This window comes from Mustela putorius, unplaced genomic scaffold (genome assembly GCF_011764305.1).
Source record: "Mustela putorius furo isolate JIRA1106 unplaced genomic scaffold, ASM1176430v1.1 tig00001570_pilon_pilon_pilon, whole genome shotgun sequence".
NCBI lineage: Eukaryota > Metazoa > Chordata > Mammalia > Carnivora > Mustelidae > Mustela > Mustela putorius.
In genome coordinates, this window is record NW_025421800.1 from 12,894 (window position 1) to 24,969 (window position 12,076).

General features: G+C 55.6%; 1 protein-coding gene across 1 annotated transcript in view; it reads right to left on the bottom strand.

Moving 5' to 3' along the window:
* Positions 1-168: 168 nt before the first annotated feature.
* The window catches only part of LOC123394153 (adenylate cyclase type 3-like), a gene marked incomplete at its 3' end in the record, with an annotated part of 36,322 nt that continues 24,414 nt past the window's right edge, over positions 169-12,076 (bottom strand). The window contains exon 3 of the mRNA XM_045087866.1: positions 169-318. Coding sequence (XP_044943801.1) covers positions 169-318 — 150 coding nt within the window. The remainder of the gene's footprint in view (positions 319-12,076) is intronic.

Genomic DNA, 12,076 nt, shown 5'->3' on the forward strand with positions numbered 1-12,076 from the left:
CCTGACGTCAGGAGGAGCTCTCTGGGGGCGACAGGCCCGGGAGGCTGCCAACCCCTGACCCTGGCAGTGAACTCTGATCCCCCCTCCCCCGCTGGGGTCCCCCCCGGGTTCCCCCCCCCCCCCCCCCCCCCCGGCTCCAGGCCGGCGGCCACCCCGAAGGAGACTCGCCTGCTGCTGGCTCTGCTCCTCCAGGTTCATCTTCACCTCCAGCGACTGGCGGGCCTCCAGGAAGGCCTTGCGGTGCTTGCGGTCCGCCATGTAGTAGGACATGATGCCCACGACGATGGCGCACAGGTAGAGGAAGACGTTGGCCAGGATCTGTGCCCCGAGGAGAGAAAAGGACAGCGGCAATGAAGCTCCAGCTCAGGAGGAGGGACGGAGGGAGGTGGCGCAGGGGTAACAAAAATCAACTCCCAAGCTGCACGGTGCCCATGGGGGACCCCAGCGAGCCTACCTGGGTCCCCGGAACACACCCTGCCCCACTTGCCACTGGTGGGGGAGGCCCAGGCCTGGAAGCCTGGTCAAGGGGCTGTTCTCTCCCCCTGCTTCACACCACAGCTAAACTGGCCAATCCTGTCCACCTGTGAGGTCCCTCTGCTACCCAGTTCATTCTTCATTCATTCATTCACGTACTCATTCATTCAACCAGCACTTGCTGAGGACCTAGTAGGTGCCCTTAGCTGCTGTGCTGATTAGCAGGGCTGGAGAGGGTCCAGCCCCCAGATCCACCAGCCAGGAGCGTATGACTCTAAAAGCTACAGGTTGTATGGAAGGTCACAAGGGACAGGCAGCCGCCCCGGGCCGACCCACAGGCATCACGCGACCTTACGTGTGGGCTGCAGGCGTGGAGGGGGCTGGGCTTCACATGCACCCCCTCAGCCAGCCCACCTGGCAGTCCCAGTACCCAGGTGCCATGAGGAAGCTACGGGAAGGGGAAAGGGCAATTATGGGGCCAGACTCCTGTTCTGCAAGCTCAGTGGCACAAAGCCCTCCTTGGGGAATTGAGAGTCTATTCCTCCCTCCTTGGCCCCCTGCAGGCTCCCCCTGGTGCCTGTGGTCCCCAGCCTTCCACAGCTACTGGGATCGCAGACCTGACTGCCTCCTGCCAGAGGCAACCTTGGCTCTGGACCGGAACATAAAACCACATCCGATTTCCTAGTGCTTGTGCAAATGGCCACCGCCTTTGACCCTGACTAGGTCCCATCTAGGGCTGGCCCAGGTTCTCGCTCTACAGCTTCTCCAGCTCCCACGAGGCCCATTTCCAGGTCAGGCCCCTCTCACGTCCCCCGGGGGGGGGGGCGGCTCACATCCTCCCCACCTGGGTTCCCTGATCCGCGCCAGGGGAGGCCTGACCCCTTCTCTGAAGGGTGTGGCTCTTCAGGCAGAAGTCTGTAGCTGAGATGTGGTTAGGGTGACAAAGGTTCTCCATTTTTCTGACCCCTCGGAGAGAAAAGTTCTCCTAGTGAAGTATCATGTTTTCCAAATTTTCTGAATAGGTGAAAAAAATGCAGGAACATCAATTTTAGATTCTTGAACAAGATGGTTTAATAGACAATAAGAGAGATTAACTCTGACGTGAATGTCCTGGGGACTCTTGGTTGCGCCATATTCCTACTTCTATTTCACCGGGGCTGATCAGTCCCCAGCAGCAGAACGTTCCTGCAGGCCTGGGCAATCAGCAAAGGCCTGCTGAGTAGTGAACTTGTTAGTAGGTGACATGTGTGTTGCTACTGGTCATCAAACGCAGATGTCACGCGCTCCTTCAGTGGCTGGTTCCAGCAAATACCACCTTACTGTGTTTTGGGGTCTGGGCAGCCCCGAATGCCCATACCATTCATGTGGTGGGTGGGCGATTTCAAAGTCCCATGGGACGTCTCCTGCTCTTCTGCTTGGGCATGACAGACCATTCTCACCTGAGCTCTCAGTATCTGTATGGCCTCAGGCTACTTACTAAATACCCGAGAGTCCAAAGAGCCACCAATTTATGTTGAGTCCATGCAAATCACACAGACCATGCTGAGTTTGAAAGCCAGTCTTGGCCTGAGGTCCAGGACCTCCTACCAGCCCAGAGGCTACCTGTATTTCCAAGGCAGTATAACTTTGGACATCTGCCCAGCCCCAAGTTCATGGTACAGGAAGCCAGTCAACAAGGTCAGGCTGTACCTCACACATCCTCACTGAGCACTCGCACTTTGCCAGAGCCCACGTGGGGTCCAGATACAGCAGTCACCAAGACCAAGGGTCTCCGGCTTTATGGGGCTCTGAGTCCTAGAGGTCAGGGGAGTAGCTGCACATCAGGAGTCACATGTCTGGGCCCCATAGATACCAGTGTCCATGACTCCGAACCAGAGGCCCCAGGCAAGCTTCCCTGGGGCCATAGGCTCATCTTGGGTCCCAGCCACAACTAGCCTAGGCTGCCATACCAGGCCACGGACAGAGCTTCATGCTCAGGGGTCTCTTTGCCCTGCAACAAGCTCAGCCTGACCACCTGGCACGGTGGATGGAACAGACTCTGTGAAGCGTACTTCGCTGAGGCTGTTCCAGGATTACTGTTGTCATGACCCATCGGGCTGCCCCCTGAGAAAATCACACCCGCTTTGCGACAGTCAGCAACTACAGTGGGAAAGCCTCAGACCAACCCCCACCAAAGATGGTTATCCAAGGAGCAAAACAAGATTCAGGCTCGGCTCGCCCTTGGCGACCATTTACATGGAGCCACACTCCCTTCCTCGAACCCTATTTTAAAACAGGCGCCCCTTCTGCCTTCCACTCGTAGGTGCAGACAACAAGTGTAGAAGGCAGACTGGCCAGGGGTGCTGCCCCTCGCTGGATGGGCGACCCACTAGTTCAGGTACCTTCTCTGAGCCCCTGCTTTGCCATCTATGAGCTGAGGGGCGGGCTAACTCCTCTCACACATCCCTGCCGTCCTGACCCCATCTGGCCCCCATCAGGCTGCACTTGGGAGGGTGAAGGTTGGGCCTGGAGAGAACCCACTTGGCAAGGCTGGAGTCGGAGGAGGGAAGGTCAGGCCGGGGCGTTCACACGGCGTCTTGTCCCAGGAGCACCCCGAATTACAGAGGGCGCGGCCCACCCCTTCTTGACCTGCGCTCTCAGCAGGACGTGGAGGCAAATGGCCATGACTGGGTCACACACTGGAGACTCGTGTGGGTCCTGCAGGTCCCTCCCATGCCAGGGAATTCTTTCCCGGCCTCCCGGGGAGCTTATTCCTTCCTAGAGAATTCTCCCAGGAGCCCCAGGCTGTGGGATTCTCAGAGCTCCCTCAGTTCTCCAAACTTGCCTCGACAAAAGAAAGGGTCCTCAGGGTGGCTGTTGCTCTGTTCCAACCCAACCCCTCTGTTCCACGCAGCCGTGGGAGGATAGCCAGGGCCCTACAGGTGACTCTCTGCCTCCAGGTCCAGGCCATGAATCAGATCGGGCGATGCTGCTAAGCCAAGGAGACCTCCAGCCGGGAAGCCAGGGTCCACTAGGGAGGAGGAAGTTTCAGAAGTGAGGAGTTGCTGCTCTGCTCAAGGGGGAGGCTCTCAACATGCAAAGCACACAGCAACACAGTCACCTGGGTAATGGCTGCCCGGCCGGCTCCACCCTCGGGGTGTGGGGGGCGCTCAGGGGCTGGACGTGGTGGGCAGAGGTCTGCCAACGCTGCTGGGTGATCCTGCTGTGCGGCCTGCTGCTGTGTGTCCAGGGCCAGAAAACCTCCTCCTGCTCTCAGCCCAGCACGGTGCGGGCATCGAGGAGTCCACGGGGACTGAGACACTGTCCCTGCCCCCAGGGCTGCCGCTGGCGGGAGGTGGCCCGGGTCCAGGGAGGACAAGATGGGATAAGCAGGGAGGCTGTCCTCTCTCCAAAACACACTGATGAGTCCTGCTCCCACTACAGGACCCAGGGAAAACTTGAACCCCAGCAAGCATCTGAACCATGTCTCTCATGTGACTGGGACAAACAGGCATCTCCAAACTGAGCCCTGAGCCCTGCTGTCTTACAGTAAGTCCTGGAGCGCGCCCCCCCACCTCATGCCAGGGTAAGGGGGGAAGGTCTCCTTTTCAGGACTCATCTCCGCCCTCCAGGGCTGCCTTCGCCCACCCCCAGCTACAGCTGGCCTACCCAGCAGGCCCCTCCTTCTCCTCAAGAGCCCTGCTCAGCCCCCATGGCCCCCAGCAGCATCCCCCGCCACCCCTGTGCTCCCCCGGCCCACCTGAGAGGTAGTGCAACCACGTCACAACTCGCCCCCCGCCCTGACCCCTTCAGCCTCTGGTCAGCTGACTAGAAACCATCACAGACCTGACCTCCCAGCCTCAGGATCTCCCCGGGAGCCAGCCCTCGAGTCAATATCCCCTCCGTGCACCCCACACCTTTCCCACCCTACCCCACCCCAGATCAGAATAGAGGAACAAGGCTCGGTAACTTCCCTGGGGACCGTGTAGGCCAGGACAGCATGGGAGACCGTCCCCTGCAGGAAATATCCAGAGGCGAAGGCTGAGCCTGCAAAGAGTGCCGACAGAGGCCAGGCAGGTGGGGAGGGTCACACTGGGTCAGGGAGGTGTTGCACAGCTTCAGGAAGTCGCCAGTCTTGGAAACAAAGACCGGCTTGGACACTGCACTTGGCAACCCCCTGAGCATGGCAGCATGGCCGGGAGGCTTCTCCTCTCCATCACTGTCAACACGGACTGCCCTGGGGTGCTCCAGGGGCAGGGTTCGCACACAGGACACATGACCCTGGGAACAGAAGGGGAAGAGGTTCCCAGCCCGGGCAGGCCCATGGGAGCCTTGATGCATGGCCTCTGGCTCCAGGGGAGATGGGGTTCAGGCAGGGGGCCGTGGTGCCACCTTGAGCCTGTTTCACACCAGGCTTCAGACTCGGTGTGATTCCCCCGCACAGCAAGCCTGAGAAGTCCCGTTCTAGGGTGCCATCAAGGTCACCTCTTCTTATCCCAGTGGTCTCCTTTCTCCAGTGAAAGAGACTAGGCCTCAGTCTCAGTGCAAAAGAACTGTTTGTTTTTTTAAATGTAAGATTTTTTAAAACAATGAGGAGAATGAATGAATCTCCCAAGTGGGCAAACATTCAGAAGACAGCTTCATCTAACCGATGACAGCCGGATGGAGAGTGTCTGTAATACCCCAGCTCCGAGACGCAGCCGTGAGAAAATTCCTTCACAAAATCCTTCCCCTTGGAATCTGATGAATCACAAAATCCTGCACATTTCTAACAGTCCCCGGGGACACGGGGCTGGGCCAAGCAGGAAGTCATCCTATCCAAGGAGGGCTGGTGCCTCCCTTGCCTAGGCTGGCCCCTCCCCATAGGCTCATTCCAGCCTGGAGATTCCAGAACACTCTAGAACTGGGGAGAAGAAACCCAGAGAGAGAAAGCCGCTCTGGGGAATCAACATCCTTGCCAGCTGCCCTCAGAGACCTTGTGATGCTCTGTGTCGGGGGAAGACCACATTGGAGCCTCTGTTCATTAAAACTAACTTAGATGTTTTGGAAAAAAAAAAAAAAAAAATCTCCAAGGAGCTGTAGGGCAGGAAGGAGCAAGGGAGCAGGCCCCTCTGTAGGTAACCAGGCTCCCCAACCTAAGGAAGCCAGGCCAGAGCCTGCGGTGGTCCCATACAGTGCCCGAGAGACACCCCTCTCTGGAGCTCACTGCAGACCATAGGTGGTCCTCATCAGTCAGGTCCCTGCTATGTCCCCTCTTCGCAGAGACCTACCCTGACGACCCCCGACTCTAACATTTTCCTGTTTTAGACCCTGCAGAGAAGTACCTGCACTTCCCACTCCCTGATCTTCTTATTTGTCCGTTTACTCTGTTTACTTCACTAGAAAGCCAGCGCCCAGGGGACAGGGCTCTGTTTCTGTTTCCCTGCCAATTCCCCAGCCCTGGGACTGTGAGTCCACACGGGAAGGCCGGTGCCCACTGGATGAATGCGTGGCAGAGAGAGGTCAGGCTGTGTGGCTTGGAGCAAGTGGCTTAGTCCCCTCGGTGGCCCTGAAGGCTCCTCCACAAGATCAAAACAGAGGTCATGTGCAAGACCACCTGGTCCAGGGCTGAGCACAGAGCAGGTGCTGAGTGACTCTGGGAAATCAGTCCCTCCTGACGACACTGTAACAGTTTGCTCAGAGCCTCCAGGTTCACGATCCTCATATGTCACAACGAGTGAAGTTCCTATTCTCATTTTATGGAAAACACTTGGATTCAGAGGCATGAAGCAACAAGGTTATGGTCTCCTGATGGTGCTGACGCGAGAGCCAGATCTCTTTCCTCTTCTGTCCCCGCTCCAAGCACAGAGTTCAAGTTTCAAGACATTAATAAAAACCTACCCCCAACCCAGGAGACCGAACATTAGAAGACAGCCTGACCAGACCTGTACTGCCCGAGAACTGGTCCGCTGCTGGCCTCGCCCTGACAAGCCAGCACAGGACCTGAGCAGGAGTCCAGGACCTGCCCTGCGTCACTCAGCTGAGTTGTGATGAGGCTCAGCAGAGGCTGGGTGGAGTCTGAGGCACCTGCGGCCCATGGGGAGCACAGAACCCAGAAAGGACAACAGGGGCCACTCTCATGCTACTCTAAAGCTAACTCTAGCATCACTGTGCCAAGAGATGTCTGGGGTCTCCAGTAAATACAACCCTACTCTGTATCATTCAAGGTTTGAGCCTTGAGGTACCACTGAGCTATCCTTCCAAGCTGGGCATTTGTCAAGTTTCCACCAGGGGCCTCAAAACAAGAAAACCTCTAGAAGCTTCCAGCTAGTTTTATAGCTTGGGTATGCCTCTGCTAAAAAAATATTCAATGTCTACTCTCTTCCAAAATAAAAACGACTTCTAGAATAAGCATCCAGCCAACCTGACATGTTACAAGAAGTCCTCCATGATCCACTGGGTTGCCAGAACAGTCTCTCAGCTTGTGCACTGCATAACACCAGGGGCACCACTCTGCAGACTCTGACCTGACGGCTCCCCTGCAGGTGTGGAACATGGCATTCCTAACAACTGGGTTCTAGTATCACTTATTTATTCTACCTGGCTGCTGCCCACTGCGCTCCCCTCACCCCAGCCACACTGATCCTCTCTCCAATCCTCCAGTAAGATAGGCTCTACAGCTCTAACCAGAACATCCTGCCTCTGCTCCGCCTGTGGAGGGACACACGGGATGACCCTCCAGCATAACCTGGCTCAAACTCCCAGCACATACCTGTTATTGTTACAGTCCCAAGACCCAGCTCCAACCCCCACTCCCCAAACAGAACTATTCATTCATTCATTCACTCATTCGAAGGTTTTGTGAATGTCCACCCTGTGCCAGGGAGATGTTTGGCATGTCGCATTGAACACAGCAGAGGCAGTTCCAGCTATCAGGAGTGGATGTTCTGGTGACAGAACTAGAAAAGAAACATAATTCAACAACAAGAGGGTCAGAGCTCAGCAGAGAATAGAGATGATGAGGTGACGGGCAGCTGCTTCGGATCAGAAGGCGAGGGAGCCGGCGGGCCCCATTCTTGTCTCCCCGGACGAGCACTGTACAGCCGCACCCTCACCGAGACTCCTCCCTCCTATGGATTCTGACCCCAGGATCCGTTCTGGCCCAAACGGACCTCAGCGCGGATGACGCGAGGGAATGCTGAGACAAGCCCGCATGTGCTCTCGTGTTTCCACTGTTGCCTTGAGAACAATAAGCATGGAGACGCGCAGGGATCCAGCAGAACGAGGGACCCGTGCGAGCCCCGCAAAACCCAAGCTACGCCTGGAGCCCAGCCCAGCTGAACGCAGCCCCGACGGGCCACGCGCTGTCCACGCTGCGCTCGTGCAAGTGAGGAACGTGGGGCTACGAGCCACTCGGGGTCGGACGGGTCGTTAGCGCAGGTGGTCCTGAAGCAAGAACCTCGAAGCTGAGATATGAATGACAAAAAAGACTCCGCCATGGGAAAAGTCAAGAAGAAAGAGCGTCCTGGCTGGAGAACACATGCCTCTTTTCCACCGGACGCCCCCACTGTACCTTCTGCTGCTTCTCCCTGCCGGGGACACAGCAAAGTCTCCAAGGGCAGGGGTGTCTCTCGCTTCCGCGGCAGCCTCTGGGGCCGGCACAGTCAACTGGCACAGAGCACAGTGAATGGCAAGAGAAGGCAGGCCAGAGAAGGGTTCACCCTCCACTGACGTGTTCCCTTAGGTAAGAGAGCCAAAATGAGGCAGACAAAGGCTAGAGCTGGGGGCAGTCCAGCCTGCCGGGGGCCAGGCAGCAGTGCATCTGGGGACTGTCTGACCACAGCGACAAGGAGACACAGGGCTCCCGGCATCTTCTGAGCGGAGGCCAGGGACGCTACAGAACACCCTACCAAGCACACAGCAGTCCCCACAACAATTAATCACCTAGCCCCCGGTGTCAATAGACGCGAGGTCGGGAAACCTTGGCTAGAAAAAAATCATCTTCCTCTCTGATGTCCGAGTATTCACATGAAACTTTCCTAAGGTTTTTTAACTGCACGGTAATAAACTCTGAGGACAAAGATGCGAGCAAGCAGATGTTGATGTCTGTCACAGGCCTTGGGGCTGAGAGGAAATCGTGACTGATGCCCGCTGAACGTAAGGACACGGTATCTTGACAAACCCACCCAGGATGGAAAGACGGCCATGTCCCTGGGGGCAGGGCGATGAAGACAGAGAAGGCCGTCCTGCCTGTCTCTCTGCAGGAGGAGACGCAGGAATGAACATCCCACACCTAATATTTTATACTGACCCAGGGATTATCACTTGAAGGGGACTAGGACACTGGGAATCAGCAAACCCCTAAAATTAGGGGCAAATGTTTCACCCTTTTTGGGGAAGCAAGTCCATTGCTCTCACCAGATTCTCAGAAGGGTCTGTTAGCCCAGATACGTAAGAACCACAGAACTCATCAAAAGCTCCCCCTTCTCCAGTGGCTTCACTACAGACAGAAGACATCTGGTCCCAGCATTCCGTGTCTTCTCTTACTGATGTGACCCCGTTACTTAGTCACCTTGGTCCTCTTCTCCAGGCCAAATAATTCCGATTTTACTTAAAGGGCTCTATTTTACAACATTTAATCATGTTTGGCTTCAGTTCCTTTTTTAAAAAACTCAATCCCACTAGTGTCTTGGGAAACAGTGGGGTCCCATACTGGGTCCTTGACAGTTAAAAAAAAAAAAAAAAAGGCCTCAAGAGCTTAACTCTAGTGGGGATAAAGAAGCTACTAGAAAGAGAGGAAGCACAGACTGATCCTGATGGAGAAAAGGCTAGGGATGCCTGGGTGGCTCAGTTGATTAAGCACATGCCTACGGGTTAGATCATGATTCCAGGGTTCTGGGATCAAGCCCCACATCAGGCTCTGTGCTCAGCCAGGAGCCTGCTTCTCCCTCTGCCTGCCTCTTCCCCTGCTTGTGTTTTTTCTCTGTCTGACAAATAAATAAAATCTTTGGGGGGGGGAGGGGTAGGTCAGCAAAGGCCCCCACGAGGGAGTAAAATTTGATCTGGCAAACTTGGTTATGGACTTTCACACACGCAACACTGAGCTTTTATAGATGTTTTAATATATGGATTCTGGATGGTAAAGAACATTTAAGCCAATTTCTGATGACCAATATTAAATGAAAAAAAAAAAAGGCAAAAAATAAATTGGATGCTCACGAGAGTGAGCAGAGTGACAGCAGAGCTCTGTGCCTCCTGCTCTGGTCTTATTGCCGCTGAGCAATCCAGCTGCGTTTAATGCATAGACCCTGAATTTCTGGAAATGTCTTCAAATGAACTCGAGAACACATGTACCAGCCCAGAGGAGGAGGAGCACGTAATCCAGAGACAGGAGATTTTTGGAATTCTGGAAACAGAACCATCACATAAACCGAGCATGCGGAAATGTGCAGGGAGACCGCCAATCACACAAAAACATCGGAGCCCTTGCCCCATGGGACAGAGCAAGCTCCCAGGATTCCAGAGCTGCCGACCTCTCATTTCAGAGCGGCTCAGACCTTGAGAGTGAGCCTTCCCGCAGGTTCTCCAGCTGCAGAAACCAGCCACCGCTCCTCCTCCTTGGGGACGCCATCCCCTTCTCTCCCAACGTGCCGCTGAGGCCTTCCTCAGGGGTTTTCTTTTTTTCTTCCTGCGGCCCCTCGGAGCCCGTCCAATGACAGCCAGGGTGGTTTTCTCAGTCACTGGTTCCAACTCAACCCTCCAGGGCTTTCCCCCTCGGTTGCTATCTCTCCAGCTCCGGGCTTCGGAGCCAAGTGCGTTGGCATCCCCAGGGGACCAGCTGAAGAACGGGACTCCCGGGGCCCTCCTGCCTGCAGCACAAGAAGCTGCACTGCACCCTCTCTACTTCTGGTGCGTCTCTTCTACAAGTCACTGTTCTAGGTGGTGTAATAAATACAAAAGCAAAGCCAAGATCCCCCCCCCCCACTTTCCTGGTTCTATAAACCAAACTCCAAACATACATGGCTGCTTCCCATCACCCCCCTGCGCCCGTCACCTATTTTTCTCCTGTCTGCTGACTCTTTCCAATGTTCACCCCTCACCCCAAGACACCGGACCTCCTCACTGCCCTTCCCTGTCGACCTGCATCTCTTCCTTACATTGGAAGCCATGCCCACGGAGAGGTCTTCCACCATGAATGCCAGTTCAAGGATCCTGCCTTTAGTCCAGTTCCCCGGTGTTCACAGGGACCGTGCACCCCAGATGACTAGAACCCAGCACCCAACACTGTGCACACCCCAGGAAACCTTCCTTGAATGCCTGAACCCGCACTAGCCCATTCTCCCTGTTGGGCGGGGGTTCCCTTCAGCAGCACCCATGGGTCACTCATCCCATCTCCTCTCTCTGGGTCTTCCTTCGTCATCACCTATCCCTCAGGATGGGGCCCTCCCTGGCCCCTCTCTGGTTCTGTCCATCCACCCCCTGGAATCACATAATCTTCCCAAATTGTCTTTTTGCAAGCACTATCTCCTGCTCAGAACACATAGCTAGCTTCCAATCGTCTAAAAGGTAGAAATTCAAAATCCTCATTCTGGCACTCAAAGTCCTACTTTGGCCCCAATCGATTTTTCTAAATTTCCCGCCCTCCACGTCCCTGACGTAACACATCTGCTCCAGCCAAGCTGACATCCCTGGTGTGGTGGCCAGCAGGCACGTCTGGCTTCAGCACTGACTACGGCCCCCACTTTGAGAGCTCTTGAACTTTCCCACTAAAGCATCTGGGAGGAAAACCTCCTCCGACCCTGCTAGGGCACATGGACTTGGCATTCTAGTCCATGAAAACCCCCTTTGTATTACTACTTTTAAATGTTGTAAAAGAGTAAAAGAGACATGTCTGCCCGTTATATTATACGCACCAGCAGGACAGAGATGAGGTCTGTTCCAATCACCACCATGTCCCCAGCACTCAGCAAGCCCCGGACACGCACGAGGTGCTCAGTGACTGCTGGGCAAAGGGAGGGACAGACAGAGGGATGGAGAGAGAAGGGAAATGCTGCCTCCATAGCTACGACCCTGACACTTCGCACAGCAGGAAAACACCTCCCCCCAGCCCCGGATGTGAGACCCGGATGTGAGAAGGGCCCCATCCGAAATGCCCCCCTGTAACCCCCACTCCTTCCACCCTTCCCTTACAAATCTAGCTAAGCCCTGCCTCCTCCACAGAGCCTTCTTTGACAGCCTGAGCAATCCGTCTCCCCCACGCTTCTTGACGAGGAAACACGTGCAGGATAAATTACTGGGCGGGGAGGGGGGGGTTAAATAAATGCAGCCGCACTCCGATCTCACAGAACGAGATGGATAGGACAGGAGCAAAAATACCAAAATGTCAGCCGTGGTTATCTTGCAGGGGTGAGGGAAGGCAGGGCTGTACATTTAGGACAACTTCTTCTGTCCTGTTTTGCCTTACCATCTTTCTAGCGCAAATCTCTTCGTGGAACAGCCGGACCGCCAGCAGACGTGGGGACGCTTGGGGACAGAGCCTCCTCTTCACGGACACTGGGAGTGGCCCCCCGTAAACACGCTGACTGGCGTGGCTCTGCCGCGGGTCCCAGGGGGCTCCGTCGGGCCATCAGCCCAACCATCCCTC